General features: G+C 43.3%; 2 protein-coding genes across 16 annotated transcripts in view; one reads left to right on the top strand and one right to left on the bottom strand.

Annotated features, from left to right (window-relative positions):
* GPN1 (GPN-loop GTPase 1) overlaps nt 1-5,713 on the bottom strand; it is a 30,514-nt gene extending 24,801 nt beyond the window's left edge. For all 4 annotated transcript variants that reach the window (XR_014317310.1, XR_014317311.1, XR_014317312.1 and 1 more), the window contains exons 1-7: nt 5,583-5,713; nt 5,403-5,496; nt 4,314-4,353; nt 2,733-2,799; nt 1,936-1,973; nt 1,298-1,376; nt 1,101-1,195 (exon numbers count right to left, since the gene is read on the bottom strand). Coding sequence is in view for 1 of the 4 variants with exons in the window: in XM_082758142.1 (XP_082614268.1) it covers nt 1,101-1,195; nt 1,298-1,376; nt 1,936-1,973; nt 2,733-2,799; nt 4,314-4,353; nt 5,403-5,496; nt 5,583-5,660 (491 nt within the window). In the remaining 3 variants the exon portion in view is untranslated. The remainder of the gene's footprint in view (nt 1-1,100; nt 1,196-1,297; nt 1,377-1,935; nt 1,974-2,732; nt 2,800-4,313; nt 4,354-5,402; nt 5,497-5,582) is intronic.
* Nucleotides 5,714-5,827: 114 nt separating this feature from the next.
* ZNF512 (zinc finger protein 512) overlaps nt 5,828-18,096 on the top strand; it is a 35,300-nt gene continuing 23,031 nt past the window's right edge. For 8 of the 12 annotated variants that reach the window (XM_082758136.1, XM_082758137.1, XM_082758139.1 and 5 more), the window contains exons 1-4: nt 5,828-5,967; nt 7,513-7,571; nt 8,067-8,275; nt 13,950-14,042. In XM_082758136.1, coding sequence (XP_082614262.1) covers nt 5,947-5,967; nt 7,513-7,571; nt 8,067-8,275; nt 13,950-14,042 — 382 coding nt within the window. In that variant the 5' untranslated portion in view covers nt 5,828-5,946. Of the gene's footprint in view, nt 5,968-6,455; nt 6,542-7,512; nt 7,572-8,066; nt 8,276-13,949; nt 14,043-18,096 lie in introns of those variants that run through there. The other 4 variants (XM_082758135.1, XM_082758132.1, XM_082758131.1 and 1 more) reach the window with 2 other exon arrangements.

The raw sequence follows: 18,096 nt of genomic DNA, 5'->3' as shown, positions 1-18,096 counted from the left end.
ACTATTGCAACAAAGTAGCTTTTAAGACAAAGATGCTAAACAAAGACAAATCCCAAACTTAAGCAAGATTTATCCACAATGGTGCCTAGAATCAACAACTAAATTCAGTCTTGACTGAGAAAGTTGAATGGTTTCAAATCTAGTATGCCTGAGGAGTCTAGTAACATTGCCAGAAAGAGCAAACAAAAGTCACAGATTTTAAGAAGCGAGAGCAAAGACAGAGCTTTCTCATCAACAAACTGCTATGTATTAAAAGAGACAAGCTACAGTAAGCTGTAAACTCAAACAACTGCTGCTAATGTGTGTTCAGGAGATGCTATACTGTTACACTATTGTCTGATTGGCTTAACAGTTGAGGGACAAAGGAAAAAAAAAAAACAACAAAGAGCTTATCAATAATCACATAATCTAAAAATGACACATTTTTCTTACTTCTGTTCTCTGTTTTCGTTTTTTTGGGATGTGACCCCACCTGCATATTCTTCACTGGGGTGAACAGGACAACACAGCAAAACACAAGAGTGCTCACACAAGTACAAATCACAGTGTGAAAAGCATCAGAAGGATTTGTAGGTGTAGACAGCCCTTCACATTGTCATAGCTGTAACTGTAAAGATGTGTATCACCTTTAAATCTCTTTAGAGACTTTGCAAATTAAAAGATTACAGGCAGAAATTCTGTATGCTAAATCTCTACTTGTCAAAAATTTAAGTTTGAATCATCATTTCTCAAACTTAACTACAGTCAATACCTGAAAGAACTGTGGTAAAAAGAGTTAACATTGGAATTCACATATTAAATAATATATGCTCCATTTTTACTTTTACAAAAGAAATCTATTATTCAAGTCAGAAAACAAATTGGATATAGCCATTGTAACATTCTGACTATGCCTTTACCATGGCCAAAAAGACATGGTCCTTCTTCTCAGCCACGTTTCCAAGAAATTAAGTGGACATATTCTCCTTAACTGAAAAGCTACTCACATGAAGTCTAAACAAATGGTCGTGTGTCGTTCCTCCCCCCCCCCTCCCTCCCTGATAAATAGCAAGGAGACAAAGCAATCAAAAAAGATGCATTGCATTTTCAGCTTTTCTTACCTACAGGCATACAGCATGTTGGACATAAAGGTGATAGGATTAGTACTGCGAGAGGTGTCCATCACGTAAACAACAACAGAAGGAAAAGAGGAAGCCTGGAAATATGTGGAAAAATACAATTTAATTAGAAGTACACGCTGTTCAATAGGCACTTTTTCCACATAGCCTCAATGTCAAGTTACATAGAATACACTTACCAAAGCTTCAGTTATAATGGTTCCTGATGCTGACCATGTGAACACTTCAATTTGACCTGGTGTGTCAATAATGACATACCTGTTAAGAAGTCACCCGCAACAAACAAAAAGGGAAAAAATTAGTCAAGCACAAGGTCCTGTCATGACTAGACTAACACAGGCACAGAAGAGCAAATCACATGATTATTCTGCTCAGAACAGAAAAGCTTTTCCCAAACAGTGACAAGATTTAAGGACACACCTGAAAATCTCTGAGTGAATTTTGTGACTAAGAAGCATTTATTCTCCTAAGATTCTGTTAAAGACATCAATTTGGCTTTTTTTTTTTTTTTTTTTTTTTTTTACTATTACAAACTTTTCAGAACAAAAATTAATTGTTGTCCATTGGAGCAGTACATATTAAAAAAAAAAAGAAGGTTAAAGGAAGACAAGAAAAGCAGATGTGGAATCAGACAAGGCTGAAAGACAACTACAAAACACATAGAGAACCTTTTAAAGGATTAGGATAAAATTAGGATATTTAAAACATGCAGAGATTTTTTTTTTTAGGATTAGGATTAAATTAAGATATTTAAACCATTTCACATATTTTTTCCACATTGATTCCAGAATAGTAAAACTTGGTAGAATATACTTACTTGGATGCATTTTGTCTTTTTTCAATAAACTTCATCACCTGATTGAAAAAGAAGCAGTATGCATTGTATTTAGACTCAGAACAGGAAACACAAATAGTCATTTCATAACAGAAACATTAAATTGAATAGCCACACATGTACGTATCAAAAAAGCTGGAAGTCTAAGCCTTTCATTGTGTGAAAATAGATGGCTTGAAAATACTCAGACAATGCATATGCCAAAAATGACCCTAATTTTACCCATAATCTAGTACCTGGTGAAAGAAATGGCATAATAAATGCAGTTGTTCCCTAACTATTTCCTAAGAGATTGGGCATTGCTTTAATATTGTGAATAAGGATCACATCTCAGTGCCGATTTAGCATTAAGATTTATGAGAATAGTCAATTATCAAATAACCCTAGGAAAACTTAGCTGGTTTCCAGAAGTGAGCTTCCCTACTTCAAAATCTGAGCAATCATATAAAAGAAAATGTTATCCTGAACATCATGCAACAGAACAGTTATACACAAAGACTTAGAAATCGACATTCTGTACTTCCAAATACATAACTTCCAAATACATAACTTCCAAATTTTACATAAAAAAAAAAGAGTTGGGAAAAAAAAATTATATATCTCCCTTAAATGAGACCTATTGAAATTTGGCTGCTTTTCAAAATAGGGAGAATACTATTAACTCTCAAAAAAATATTTAAAGGTTAAACAACAGTGATTTCTGAAGCTCCAGCTACGCAAAAAATCCAGTCCCCAGCACAGTATCCATAGCCCAGTATCACATAAGAACAACCTCATACCTGATCAAATCTTGTAGCAAAAAGATTGAGAGAGGTCACTATTCCACCATTTGGGCCCAGCCCATATCTAGACACTCCATTTAGGAAAGCTGATGACTATACAGACCTCAGAGGGCTTATTTTTAAATTCTGATAGTAGTTGGCCATTGACAATGTACCTTGGATGCCTTGCAGCAAAAGACAATTCTCCCCATACACAATTAAGCCTTTTAAGTGATGCAGTACCTGGGCAAGACTACTTGCTATTTGTTAAAACACATGTGATTGACAAAAGGAAAAGAAGCTACACCGTGGCTTCCTCTTACCATTATTCAAGCATTACCATCTCTGGCAAAGAAAAAAAGAAAAAAAAAAAGTGCACTTATATACTAAAGCCATCACTGTCTTTCCAAAAAAGATTAACACAGCCAGTAACTCAGAGTTTAACAATGTCCTGAATGCAGTTCATTTTTAAGATTATGTACTTCAAAAATACAATTAAAAGATTTCTCACACAAATCATTCACAGAAGAATTTAAATGGAAAGAATTAGACTTAACTTTGTAGAGACACTCAAAATGTCTTGAAGATTTCAAAATTATTTTTCACACATACGGGTCTATACTAATTATGTTCATGGAAACAAAGACTCTTTTAATTGCATCCTGTAATTTCCTTACTGCACAAGAACCAGCACTGATTCATTAGTACATACAGTCTTCTGGGGGTACTGCTCTAAATGTCCAAACATGCTAACAGACACACCCCTTAAGCGCTATTTGATGAGATACATCAACTCCAATGATGGCTAACAGAGACAGCAAAGCAAGTAATGCATCTACATGCCAAATTCAAACTTATGTTTGAATGTTTTGCTAGCAACTCCTAATCAAATAACAGCCAAAATCATAATCCTAACCTCCATCATCCCTTCTTTTTCCCTAAGAGTAAATGTAAGAGCCATGCTAGTATGTCAAATCCAAACACTGTATATTAACTCCACCTGCAAAGGCTGTTACATGAGAAACAAAGGACCTCCATACCTCTTTGGAACTGCAGTCCTTTTAGTGTAATGTTACTGAACTACAGTTACCAAATTACTGTACCGTGTAAGCCATCAGTCCAGTGTCTTAGAGATTCAGAGAGACAACAGTGCTTTGATTACCGTCAATGTGTAAATAGTTTTCTTCACTTACTACAAGCAAACAGTAATTTGAATATTTTTAATAATAAATAACATGAGATTTGTAAATACATGGGGAGAAAGCTGCTGGCTTCCCCCATGAAAAATAAAAGCTCATTGAAAAAAAAAAAAAAAAAAAAACACACAAGAGAAGTGGATGGAGTGCATGCTATTTATAAAAAGGCACTACTAGGCAGAAACACTTTTAGCGCACTTTTTACACCTAAGTATCAAATCTTATTTAACATGTATTTCTAATCTCTCATGTAAGAAGTACAGTGAAAAATCATGCACTAGTCTGCATTGTTGCAATCCCCAATGCCTCCTGTCCCCTTTATCTTGATGTGCAGAAGTGACAGGCAACTTTTACAAAATCCAAGATTTCAAAGATTGCTGTAAGACTAAAAAAAAAAGGATACTGTTTCATGACTTCTTTGTACTTCACAGTGTCCCGGATATCTAAAGTGGGAATACACATGAATAGTTTCAATACATTTCTTTTAAAACAGTCTTATTGATTTGCTGACTAGTGAAAGCCTTTCCCTTTCTAGCGAGTCTCCTTTTTCCTCACTAATAGATCTAGAACCAACAGAAAAAATCTCACAAGCAGAACAAGTAAGATTTAACAGATTGTCATCATATACATGAAATTCACTGTTACTCCTCTGAAACAGCACCAGGTTAAGTTTTTGAGCAGTAACTACTTCAACTGAATTTTATTCTCAGCTCATCAACAACAGTTAGTAAAGCATATATATTTAACCATCTTATGCGAGATCCAGCACTACAATGCATTATGGAATCCTTCATCTGACATCAATAAAAACACTTTGGTACCACCAGTTTTCTTATTTTCTACAGAGACAGACTGACAAACGTTAGAAAGTTTGAAAGAGAGAACCCTCACAAACCTAAGGATTGGTATGGTAATCTTTTAGGAACAGCAAACCTTTTGGAATGGCCAGACATAAAGCCTGTTTGTTGTTATTTTCTCTACAATCAACGTTTTCAAAAGAGCTTTAGAAAGTTATTTGGTTGCACTTACAGCTACCACAGCTCCGAAAATAGGAAACCTAATCGAATCTGCTAAAATGCTCATTGCAAATGAAAGGAAAAAAGGTGTACATTAAACCATACAAAATAGTACAAAGTATGTACAAATGCAATAGTAAAACGGTTTCGGTCCTAAAAATTCATAATCAAGGGGAAAAAAAAAAAAGTTCTCCTCGCGGTAGGACTTCGTATCTCTTAAAGAGAAGATAAATAGCCTAATCAAATGCCTTACATAACACAGCCTCCTTCCCTTTCTGCGAAACATCAGAAAAACAGTATATCAAAAAAAGGGTTAACTTCCTTATGGCAAAAGATATTTTTCTGTTCTTGCGGACTCGACAAATACGCGCCAGCTCTGATCCCGGACCACCCCTACAACTTTCACCAACCTCAAGCTGCCGACCACCCGGCAAAGCACCAGCGAGCCGGGCTCGCGTCGGCGCGGCGGGACTCACCGATGTTGGCAGGGAAGGGCAGGCTGTGCACGGCGGGGTCCAGGTTGATCACGTACGGAGGGCAGCGCTGGCCGTGCAAGTGAGCCGCGAGTCGCTAAGGGGACACGAGAAGGCGTCAGGCCCCGCCCGGCGTGGAGACAGGGGCGGGCAAACCGACAGCTCCCCGCTGCCGTCTCTCACCTGCACAAAGGTGGTCTTCCCGGAGCCCGCCATGCCCAGCACCAGAACGCACACCGGCGCTGCCGCCGCCGCCGCCATCTTCCCAGCAGCCGCTTGTTCTTCCGGGGCGCGGTGGGGAGGCGGGGACCAGCCTCGCAGCTTCCCGCGCGTCGTTGCTCCGCCGCCGGCCGGTTACGTACCGCAGGCTCGCGCGGCCTCCCCGCACGGGACGGCCCGATCGCGGCCTGGAGGCAGCCGGCGGCGCGGCGCCGCGGCGTTCGGGGCCGGCGGCCGCCGTGAGGAGGCGACCGGAAGCGGACAGGAAGGAGCGACCTCGCGGTCGTGCGCGTGCGTGCGGGCCGCGTGCTGACGTGGCGGCGGCACCATGAGGGGTGGCGGCGGCTCGGTGAGTCCGCGGGGGCCTCGCCAGCAGCGCCGTCGGCCGCTGCCCGGGGGGCGTGCGGCCGGGCTGTGGGGAGCGCGCACGGCGCCGGGAGCCGCCGCGAGATGGAGCCCGGAGGTGGGAGCGAGCCGGCGGCGCCGGAACGGGGCGCGGGGGCGCCTCCTCTTCGCCCCGAGGGTCCTGCTGGGCCCCGGGCTGTAAAGAGAGGGGGCCCGGCGCGGTGCGCCCCGGCCCGGTGAGCGGGCACGGTCCCTCTATCGCCGCCCGCCGGTTGGGGCTGCGTCCTAGAGCGGGCGTTGGGGCGGGCAGCAGGCGGGACCCGCTCTGGGCCGCTGGGAGAGCCGCCCGCGACGCGCAGCCGCGAGCTTTCTGTTTGAAGGCCTGGAGCCCGGCAGCAGCGGGACGGCTGTGTGCAGCGCTGTCCGGCCGAGAGAGGGACCGGCAGCAGCGCGCTGCTGGCTCTTCTGGCGCTGATCGTGCGTTTTGTCTGAAAGGCCTTTGTTGTAGGAGACCGTTACGTGTGAAGTACAGAGGAAAAGATGAAAATGGGGAACTGAAACAGGGAGTCCTTTAAAAGGTGCTAAGCTTGTATTACCTGTCCCAGGGGTTTTCCATTGGGGATAGGGACAGTCAGGGTAGCATGGGTCACTTCCTGCTTTTACTAATGCCTCCTTGATAACTCTGAAACTGGAAAGCTGGGGAAGGTTTCTTTGTCAGGGAGCGTAGGGATAGGACAAGAAGTCACGGCTTTAAACAAAAAAAGTGTAGGTTTAGTTTGGATATAAGGAAGAAATTCTTTACTCTGAGGGTAGTGAAGTACTGGAACAGGTTGCCCAGAGAACTTGTGGATGTCTCATTCCTGGAAGTATTTAAGGCCATGTTGGACGGGGCTTTGAGCAACCTAGTCTAGCAAGAGGTGTCCCAGCCCGTGGCAGGGGGTTTAGAATGAGATGATCTTAAGGTCCCTTCCACCCCAAACCATTCTATGAGCATAAGAAGTAGCAATGAGTAAATGACAAAATAAAAGTCTTTGTTAAATAAAAAAGGTTTCTGTGATGTGGATAAAGGAAGCAGCAAGTGATGGAATATTCCAAAATGATTAAGATAAAACTGGAAAGAGAACTTAAAAGAGACTGGAGGCAACATCCTTGAATGGAAAATGCAAGAATAATTAAGGAAAAAAATGCTAGAAAAAACAGCAATTTACAATCTAAAGTATTTGTCATGATGTGATAAGTCATAGGCAGAAAGTAGGTACCACTGAATTAACTGGAGACCAAGAAGACTCCTTCATGCCCCAGTCCAAAGGGTATAATTGGATTTCGTATGGAAAGTAGAGAGAAGCTCATCCCTGTTTTGATTACAGTTCTAATTTATCTGGAAATGAAAGGGTTCCTTGCTACAGAACAAGTTTCTGGTTGCCAAAGACAACAGGTTGCAGAAGGATGGTATGCACATCCTTAAAATTCAGGTGATTGTGTTTTGTTGGAAAACAAGCACTCAGGAAGAAAAATTATATTGCTAATGTGAATTGTTCTACTTTGTTAGGATACCAGGCCTGTACATCACGGACAACAGAAAGCCAAGAGGTCTCTGGGAAATAGAAAGTATGTGAATATTTCATGTCAAATTTCACTGGGGGGGTTGGGGGAACTGAGAAGATTCCTGTTGAAAACCTATACCTGGTCTTTACATAGTTGTCTAAATTTAAGAGCTACAACATTTTTTGTTTTATTTGTTTGATGAGGATCTTGTGAGATCCACACTGGTTGCTTAAATGTTTATTTTTAAACTGTGATGAGCCTGTGCCTAATCCGTAAGTTGAAATGCTGAGGTAGGATGAATATTTTTTTTTTCCTGTGCTCCCGGGTAGCTTTCTAATGTGAAACTCTAAAATATATGGTATTAAATAATACCGTGTGTTACATTTTGCCTTGCTAGTACTTTTCAGTGTACAAAACTCAAGAGATTTGGTGATGTAAGCTGAATTTTTAGAGTGCTTGGGAGGATGAAAGGAATGTTGTCTGTCAAGCTGTTATGGTTGTATATGTGTGTGTGTGTTTATATATATATACAAATAATTTCAAGTTGATCTTTTCCAGGTCTAAGCAATTTGAGGAGGTGGAAACTACTGTCCTAGGACTGAACAGTAATTATGATGAGGCAACCAGCAACGTTTCTTCTGGCTCACCAAAGACTCAAGTGAATGGAAGTGGAGAGTCCAGAAGCAAGCGGACCATTCGCAGGCCTGCTTACTGGTTGGAAATGAGAGGCATAAAAAACAGCATTAACAAATCTTCACCAAAAAAAGGTACTCATCACTCTTTGCTCAATGCGAAATTGGTTTTCTCTTCAGTTCTTTTGTGAGAGATTTGATGATTTCTGAAAGACATGCTGCAGTTCAACCACAAATTACAAGCTTGGTAATGATGCTTATGTGTTAGGAGAGACAAACTTCCTCTGTTGCAGAAACACAGGTAAAATTCTCTGCTGTTATGCAATTCCTTTTGAGTGACTTGTCTCTTAAAAGTAATGATTCTGTGACTGATCTCAGTTTTATCTGTAGAAGAGAGAATGTGTAGGGGTTCTGTCAATTGTTTCAGGAATATGCTGTGAGAACTTTAATAATAGAACAAAGCAACGCTAAAATGTACAGAAGTGGACCATTCAGCAGTATTCTGAGTTAAACATGGCTTTTGTGGCTGTTAGATTTTTTTTTTCTTATTTAGATGTTTTTCTTTGGTTTGTTTTCCCACTTTTGTTACTTAAGATTTTTCTGATGCGGATTGGATGGGATCTTATGTTGTTCTAGGGATATTCAGATTTCCTGGCTTCAGAACCGTATCTCAAACTTCCCATGTGGCTTTTCATTCTGTAATGCATCTTTTTCCTTTATCTAAATCAAAATCTGTATTCCATCCCATTGCAGAGAGGGCCAAATTTGGTAGCTTGATAGAGGTGGCGTCGCTGCAGCTCCATGCCCTCAGGCCCAACCAGTAACAAGACAGCATATAATCCCATAGGTACAAACACATATATGCAACATATGTATGTATGTACAGCCAGCCACACAGATCAATACAAACATACATGCTCAAACACTCTTGCAAACAGCAGCAATGGCATCCATCCTGTTTCCCTCTCTGGCTGATCAGGATGAAGATATGTTAATGAGGGGGGAAAAAACGTTTATATGTACATATATGTATAAAACATTATCTCTGTGTATCCCTCCTGTAGCTGGACTTAGACATTCTGTTTCATAGAATCATAGAACGGCTTGGATTGGAAGGGACCTTAAAGATCACCTTGTTCCAACCTCCCTGCCATGGACAGGGATGCTTTCCACTAGACCATGTTTCCCAAAGTTCCATCCACACTGGCCTTAAACACTTCTGGGTAGGGGGCATCCACAACTTCTCTGGGCAACCTGTTCCAGTGCCTCACCACCCTCAGAGTAAAGAATTCCTTCCTTATATCTGACCTAAATCTACCCTCTTTTAGTTTAAAGCCTTGATTCCTTGTCCTATCACTGCACTGCCTGATAAAGAGTCCCTCCCCAGCTTTCCTGTAGCCCCCCTTTAGGTACTGGAAGACTGCTGCTTCTGGTCTCCCTATTACCTTCTCTTCTCCAGGCTGAACAACCCCAACTCCCTCAGCCTGTCTTTTTAGGAGAGGTGCTCCATCCCCTTGATAAACTTTGTGGCCCTCCTCTGCACTTGTTCCAATAGCTGTATGTCATTCTACTGAGGGCTCCAGAGCTGAACACATTATTTCAGGTGTGGTCTCACAAGAGCAGAATAGAAGGGGAGAATCACGTCCCTTGCCCTGCTGGCCATACTTCTTTTTGGTGCAGCCCAGGATACGGTTGGCTTTCTGGGCTGCAAGTGCACATTGCTGGCTCATGTTGAGCTTCTTGTCAACCAACACCCCCTAAGTCCTACTCAGAGCTGCTCTCAATCCATTCTTCATCCAGACTTGTATTTCTGCTTGGGATTGCCTCAGTCCAGATGCTGGACCCTGCACTTGACCTTGTTGAACCTCCTGAGGTTTGCATAGGCCCACCTCTCAAGCCTGTCCAGGTCCCACTGGATGGCATCCCTTCCCTCCAGCATGTTGACCGTGCCACACAGCTTGATGTTATCAGCGAACTTGGTGAGGGCCCACTCAACTTCACTGTCCATGTCACCGACAAAGATGTTAAAATAGTTTTGGTACCAATACTGACCACTGAGGAACACCACATGTTACTGATCTCCACTTGGACATTGAGCTATAGGCCACAACTCTTTGAGTCAGACCTTCCAGCCAATTCCTTACCTACCGAGTGGGCCATCCGTCAAATCCATCTTTCCAATTTAGAGACAATGATGTTGTGTGGGACAGCGTCAAGTGGTTTACACAAATCCAGTTAAATGACATCAGTTTCTTTCTGTTTATCTACCAGTGCTGTGACCCCATCTTAGATTTGTCAAGTGAGATCTGCCCTTAGTGAAGCCATGTTGGCTGTCACCAACCACCTCCTTATTTCTGATGTGCTTTAACAGAGTTTCCAGGAGGATTTGCTCCATGACCTTGCCAGGCACAAAGGTGAGACTGGCCTGCAGTTCCCCAGGTCTTCCTTTTTTCCATTTTAAAAAATGGGGGTTATGTTTCCCTTCTTCCAGTCAGTGGAACTTCACTGGACTACCATGACTTCTCAAATATGATGGACAGTGGCTTAGCAACTACATCTGCCAGTTCCTTCAGGACCAATGGATATATCTCATCAGGTCCCATGGACTTCTTTGCCTTCAGGTTCATTAGTTGGTCTCAAACCTGATCTTCTCCTACATTGGGCATTATTCTTCCAGTCCCTGCTTTTGCCTTCTGGGGCATGGACTATGTGGCTGGAGCTCTTGCAGGTGAAGACTGAGGCCAAAAAAGTCATTGAGCACCTCAGCCTTCTTCACATTCCAGGTGACCGGGTCATCTGGGGGCGTTCAAGGAAAGGTTGGACCTGGTGCCTTTTCCATCCTTAATGGCTCTATGACCTGTTTCCTTTTGAAGAGGGCCCACAATTTCCATAGTCTTCCTTTTATCACCAATGTACCTATAGAACCCTTTCTTGTTGCCTTTGATGTCCCTGGACAAATATAAATCTAACAGGGCTTTGGCTTTCCTAACCTGATCTCTGTCTCCTTGGACAATGTCTCTGTATTCCTCCCAGGCTATCTTTCCTTGCTTCCACTCTCTGTAGTCCTTCCTTTTCTGTTTAAGTTTGGCCAGTTCATCCATGCAGACCTCCTGGCATTTTTCATGGAATCACAGAATGGCTTGGGTTGGAAGGGAGCTTAAAGATCGCCTAGTTCCAACCCCCCTGCCATGGGCAGTGAGGCCCATGACCTCACTGAGGAATGGGGCATCCACAACCTCTCTGGGCAAATTGTTCCAGTGCGTCATCACTCCGAGTGAAAAATTTCCTGCTAACGTCTAGTCTAAATCTCTTCTCTTGTATTTTAAACCATCCCCCGCCTTGTCCTGTCATTATCTGACTGAGCAAAATGTTGCTCCCCATCTTTTTTATAAGCCCCAATTAAGTATTGAAAAGTTGCAGCGAGGTCTCCCCAGAGTCTTCTCCGGGCTGAACATCTGCACTCTCTCAGCCTTTTCCTCATAGGAGAGGTGCTCCAGCCCCCTGATAATGTTGTGGCCCTCCTCCAGACCCACCTCCTTCTTGTGCTGGGTGTCCCAGACCTGGACGCAGTACTCCAAGTGAGGCCTCACAAGGGCAGACTAGATGGGGACAATCACTTCCTTTGACCTGCTGGTCATTCCTCTGTTGATGCAGCCCAAGATGCAGTTGGCCTTTTGGGCTGTAAGCGCATGATGCTGGCTCATGTCAGGCTTTTTGTCCTTCAGAACCCCCAGTTTTTGGCCCAACTAATTCTCTGTTGGAATGCATCACTCCTGAGCTTTGAGGGGGTGATCCTTGAATATTAACCAGCTTTCTTGGGCCCTTCTTCCCTCCAGGGCCTTGTCACATGGTACCCTACCAAGCAGATCCCTGGAGAGGCCAAAATCTGCTCTCCTGAAGTCCAGGGTAGTGAGCTTGCTGTGCTCCCTCCTTACTACCTCTGAATCCAAAACTGCACCATTTCATGGTCATTGCATCTAAAGCTGCCCTTGAGCTTCATATTCCCCACCACTTCCTCCTTGGTGAGAATGAGATCCAGCATAGCACCTCTGCCTATTGGCTCCTCTATCGCTTGGAGAAGGAAGTTATCACCAGTGCATTGCAGGAACCTGCTGGATTGCCTATGCCCTACTGTGTTGTCCCTCCAACAGATATCGAGGTGTTTAAAGACCCCCATGAGAACCAGGGCTTGTGAATGTGGGGCTGCTTCTATCTGTCTATAAAGGACCTCATCTGCTTGGTCTTCTTGATCATGTGATCTGTAGCACACTCCCACTACAATGTCTTCCATTCCTGCTTGCCCTGTAATCCTTACCCATAAACTGTCAGCTCCTCATTTGCCCCCAGGTGGAGCTCCATACACTCCAGCTGCTGATTGACATAGAGGGCTGCACCTCCTCCTCACCTCCCCTGCCTGTCCTTCCTAAACAGTCTGTATCTTTCTATTCCAGCATTCCAGTCACAGGAGCCATCTCACCACTTCTCCATAATGCCAGTGAGATTATAGCTCTGCAGGCATGTATACATCTCTATTTTGTCATGCTTATTCCCCATGCTGCGTGTGTTAATGTAGAGATACTTAAGTTTACTCAGTAGCTGGCCTCTGCATCTTGGTCTTCTCAGTACATGAACACACCATTTCCTGAAGCCCACAGAGCCACTCCAGTTGCTGGTGTAGACCTCCTTACAGACAGGATCAGATTCTACTGTCTGCCAGTTGTCTGGGATTTCCCTCGTCCCTCTGGTAGCCTATTTCCACTGTGATCTTGCACTTCTGCCCTGCCACACACGCTCACAAACTCTCACCAACTCTCTCTCCAGTTGGTGCCACCACAGACACACTGGCCCCTGTGACCTGTGGTGTCACTTTAGTTGCTGCCATGTAGACCTCTCTGCAGACACTTAGGAACACATGCATACAGAATACAGAGTCCCTCAGAGTCTAGCACCCAGAAACTGCTCGTTCACTGCAAGGCATGGACAGATTTATACGCTGACCAACCGCATGTTTACAAGCAGGTGCCCCTTTTTAACCTCTTATTCCTGTTTTCCCACATCATTCCCTCCCTTTCCCTGTCTTTGATAATGCCCCTAAACATCCTTCGATGTCATGTGTAATACTTATATGGTCTTCCTTTGCATTCCATATGTCCCATAATCCTAGGCATTAAAACCACACTCACCACCATCCCAGTCTACCTCATCTTGGTAGTTTTCATACCTCAGCAGTGGGGCTGGTGGATCTCCTGGGATAAACCTGGGAGGAAGTTGTCTGTTTCTCTGAATCCCCAGTTTGGTTTCCCCTGCTTGCCATTGTGCTTTTGTACTTACCTGTGCTCAGGGAGAGATGTGGGACTCTGTATTCTGTGTGCATAGGGAGGTCTGAGTGACGCCAATGTTTCAGGTATTCGGTAGCCTAGGAAATAGTGAGGGTAGACAGGACATTATTCACATTTCCCCACTCACTATTGTCTCTCCGTTCACCTTTTTATATGTGTAGTTAAGCTTTTTATGATATAACATAGCACCTTCTGTTTCTCTCTTCCTGAGGAGTACAATTTCCCCAAACCATGCTATGGCACCATTTCTTCCATGTCCTCTGTATTGGAGGATTGCAGGTCATGCAGTGCCTAACGTTCTTCAGTTGGAAGGCTATATCTAGCTCACTGATGTCCAAGTGCCTCACAAAAACTATTTTTTTCTTCAGAAGTATTGAATATGAGGAGAAACTAAGGCAACAGACAGACACAAAACTGTTATCCAGGCTGAGTCTTAATAAGACTGAAGCATTTCTATTCTTGCTTGTTAGCAGGAGAAGTACTTTTGAAAGGCAAGAGGAAATCTGAGCAAGGGGAAGGTGAAGATCTTAAAGACTCTCCTAAGAAGAAGCAGAAGATTTCTGGTAATATAAATAACTGTAATTCTTAGTAACAGACCTTCAGGTACTTCAGACTTCCTTTCTGCCCAAATGCTATCCTCTGATATCCTCCAACTCTATTTCTGATTCTGTGTATATTGTAGGATACTGATGAGTAGTGTCTGTTTTACGATGGTTGATGATTATTCTGATTTCAGTCTCTTAAAGTCCATCAGAGGGTGGAAAAAAGTAGGAAGTAGGGGAAGAACAGTCTAGGGATGTTAATCAGTGGTTAATTGCAAAAGGAAGTGTACAAGAGGTGGAAGTAGGAGTATGTAACACAAGATAAGTATAGGGTTACTGTCTAATCTTTCAGGGATGATATTGTGAAAGCCAAGGCCAACCTTGAATGTGGGAAAGGATGTGAAAGGAAAAAAAATAGTTTCTACAAGTAAAGTAGGTAAAACGTGGGTGCGCTGCTGAATATATCTGGTTATATGTACAGAATGGGGGTGAGAGTCTGGAGAGCAGCCCCATGGAAAGGGATCTGGGAGTTCTGATCAATGGCAAATTGTCAACAGTGTGCCCTGTAGCCAAAAGGGCCAACTGGATCCTGGGGTGCATCAAGCACAGCACTGCAAGCCAGTCAAGGGAAGTGATAGTCCCCCTCTAGTCTGTGCTGATGTAGTCTCACCTCGAGTACTGTCTGTAGTTTTTGGCACTATAATATAAAGATATCTAGCTATTAGAGCATGTCCAAATGAGGGCAACAGAGATGGTGAAAGGTCTAGAGAAGACACATGAGGAGCAGCTGAAATCACTTGATGTGTTCAGCCTACAGAAGAGACTGAGGAGAGAACTCAGCATGGTCTATAGCTTCCTCAAGGGTGGGGGGAGTAGTGGTGTAGGTGCTGGGCACCAGCAATAGGACCCAAAGGAACAACACAAAGCTGTGTCAGGGGAGGTTCAGGTTGGTTATCAGGAAAAGATTCTTCACTGAGAGGGTGGTTGGGCTCTGGAACAGGCTCCCCAGGGAAGTGGTTGTAGCATCAAGGCTGATGGAGTTCAAGAAGAATTTGAACAACACGCAAACATATGATTTGATTTTGAGGTGGTCCTTTCTGGAGCCGGAGTTGGACTTGATGGTCCTTCCAACTTGGGTATTATTTGAATAGAGCCATAGAACTGGTGGCAAATGACATGAAAGAGGCATAGGTACTCAGTGACTCCTCTGCTTCAGGCTTTATCTGTTAAACTATACTTCAGGAATCCCCGGCAACTGAGACCAGATGCAAAGTCTGGAGCTAGGAACCCTTGTCCTCATGGTGGAGGAAGATGAGGTTAGAACACTTAAACTGGATGTACCTAAGTCCCATGGGGCCTGATTGGTTGTGCTGAGAGATGGCTGATGTCATGCATAGAATTGTAAAGGTTGGAAAAGACCTCCAAGATCATCTGGTCCAACCATCACCCTACCACCAATATTACCCACTAAACCATGTCCCTAAACACCACGTCCAACCTTTCCTTAAACACCCCCAGGATGGTGACTCCACCACCTCCTTGTGCAACCTGTTCCAATGCCTAACTAGTCTTTCTGAGAAGAAATGTCTCCTATTTTCCATCCTAAACCTCCCCTGGCGCAACTTGAGGCCATTCCCTCTAGTTCTATCACTAGTTATCTGTGAGAAGAGATGCTGACACCCAGTTCCCCACAGCTTCCTTTCAGGAAGTTGGAGAGAGCAATAAGGTCTTCCCTGAGCCTCCTCCAGACTAAACAACCCCAGTTTCCTCAGCCACTCCTCATAGGACTTGGGTTCCAGGCCCTTCTCTGGACATGCTTCAGGGCCTTGATGTCCTTCTTAAAGTGAGGGGCCCAAAACTGAACACAGTATTCGAGGTATGGCCTCCCCTGAGCTGAGTGTAGGGGGACCTCCCTGGTCCTGCTGGCTACACTATTCCCAATACAAGGCAAGGTGCTATAGGCCTTCTTGGCCACCTGGGCACACTGCAGGCTCATGTTCAGGCAAGCATTGACCAACGTCCCCAGATCCTTTTCCTCTATGCAGCTTTGTGAGGCCACTCTTGATTGTCTTTGTAAAGTCATGGTGACTGTAAAAGGTTCCTCAAGACTGGAAGAGAGCAAGTATCATTCCTGTCATCAAGGTCAGAAAGAAGGAAGATCTGGAGAATTGCAGGCCAGTCAGGCTCATCTCAGTTACTGGGAATGTTAAGGAGAGAATCCTTTGGGAAAGCATTGCTAATTGCTTGAAGGATGAGATTGTGATTGGGAGTTATCAGCATGGATTTACAAATTGGAAATCACAATTGATCAATTTGGTAGCCTTCTGTGATGAGAGCACTAAATTAGTGGATGAAGGGAGAGCAGAGGATCTTGTTTACCTTGACTTTAGTAAGACTTTTGTTGCTGTTTCCTACAGCATTCTCATAGGCAAACTAACAAAGCACAGGTTAGGTAAGTGAATAGTGAAGTGGACAGAAAAACAGCTCAAAATCTGGGCCCAAAGAATTGTGATCAGTTACTACTGTTGTACCACAGGATAAATACTGGGGCCAGTGCTGTTTAACACTTCAGTTAATTAACTGGACAATGGCACATTTTGCACCCTCTGTGAGTTTGCCACTGATACAAAACTGGGAGGAGTGGCTCATATGCCATCATTCACAGTGACCTGGACATACCGGAGAATTAAGTAGAGGGGAATCTCATGAGGTTCCACAAGAGGAAGTGCATAGTCCTGCACCTGGGGCGGGAATAAGGTTGTGTATGAGCACGTGCCAGGGGCTAAGTGGCTGGAAAGCAGCTCTTTTGAGAGGCACCTTGACATCTTGGTGGACAGTAAACTTGTCTGTGAGCCAGCATATGAGGAGACGCTTAGAGAGCTGGGATTCTGGAGAAGAGAAGGGTCGGTGGTATCTTATCAGTGTGTATAAATACCTGATGGGAGGGAATGAAGAAAAGGGAACCAGACTCTTTTCAGTAGTGCTCACTGAGAGGGCAAGAGTTAATGGACACAAATTAAAACAAAATTTTATTTGAACACAATGAATGTACTTTTTTTACTATGAGGCTGTTCAAATCTTTGTACAGGTTGCCCATAGAGGTTGTAAGGACTTCACCTGTGAAGATACTGAAAATCTGACTGAACATAGTTTTGGGCAACCTATTCTAGCTGAGCCTGCTTGAACATGGGGGTTGGACTGGATGGTCTCATGAGGTCCCTTTCAACTTGAACAATCCTGTATTCTGTAAAATAGAAGAATTGAATGATGGGACACAATGTGTTCTAGGTTCAATTCTATTGATTTTGTCACCAGTATAAAGAATGTGAAATATGTAGACAACAAAAAACGGAGAGAAGATTAAAATTGAAAGTGGTCGTGACATTACAGAAACGTTTTAAAAGTGAATCAAATGTAGTGTGTAAAAGATACTATAGTTAGAAATATTAGCACAGATGACAGGCAAAGAAAAATCTAGATATTGGTTCTTCAGAAAAGAATTCGGGATTTATAAGAGATCAAAAAATGAATAGGGACCAACAGTGTCATACTTTTGAAAAATACAAGTGTTATATTGCAGTGTTTGAGCAGGAATTTTGACTTTCAGAAAAATGAAGTAATTCTTTTGCTGTACTGCAGGGTCTCACTTGGGCTGTACTGTTTCCAGCACTGGGCACTTCAGTTCAGGAAATGTGTGGACCAAATGAAGAGAACATAGAAGAGAGCAAAAAAACATAACCTATGAAAAAATATAGAAACAATAAGTTATTTAGTTTAAAGAAAACAATGAATAGAGGAATGGGACTGTCTGTTTTGTTGCCAACAACTCAGTAGATTGGCTTAGCCGTACTCCAGACAGAGGGTATGCTTCAGTCTGAAGAGTTCCCATCCTGTAAACTTTGGGTATCAACAGCCACAGATCCCAAATATCTGGATTAGACTAATGCCTGCAGATGTAAATAGCTATGGGTTTTGTGAGGGAGAAGAGTTTATAATATTTAAATTCCTTTATGGATTTTCAAAAAAAAAAAAAAAAGCATTGAACATGTCTGAGTTGTCTGAACATGTAAGTTTG

This window comes from Aythya marila (assembly GCF_965140915.1).
Source record: "Aythya marila genome assembly, chromosome: 3".
Classification (NCBI taxonomy): Eukaryota; Metazoa; Chordata; class Aves; order Anseriformes; family Anatidae; genus Aythya; species Aythya marila.
The sequence above is the reverse complement of the archived record's forward strand: the minus strand, read 5'-3'. Positions and strand labels throughout refer to the sequence as shown.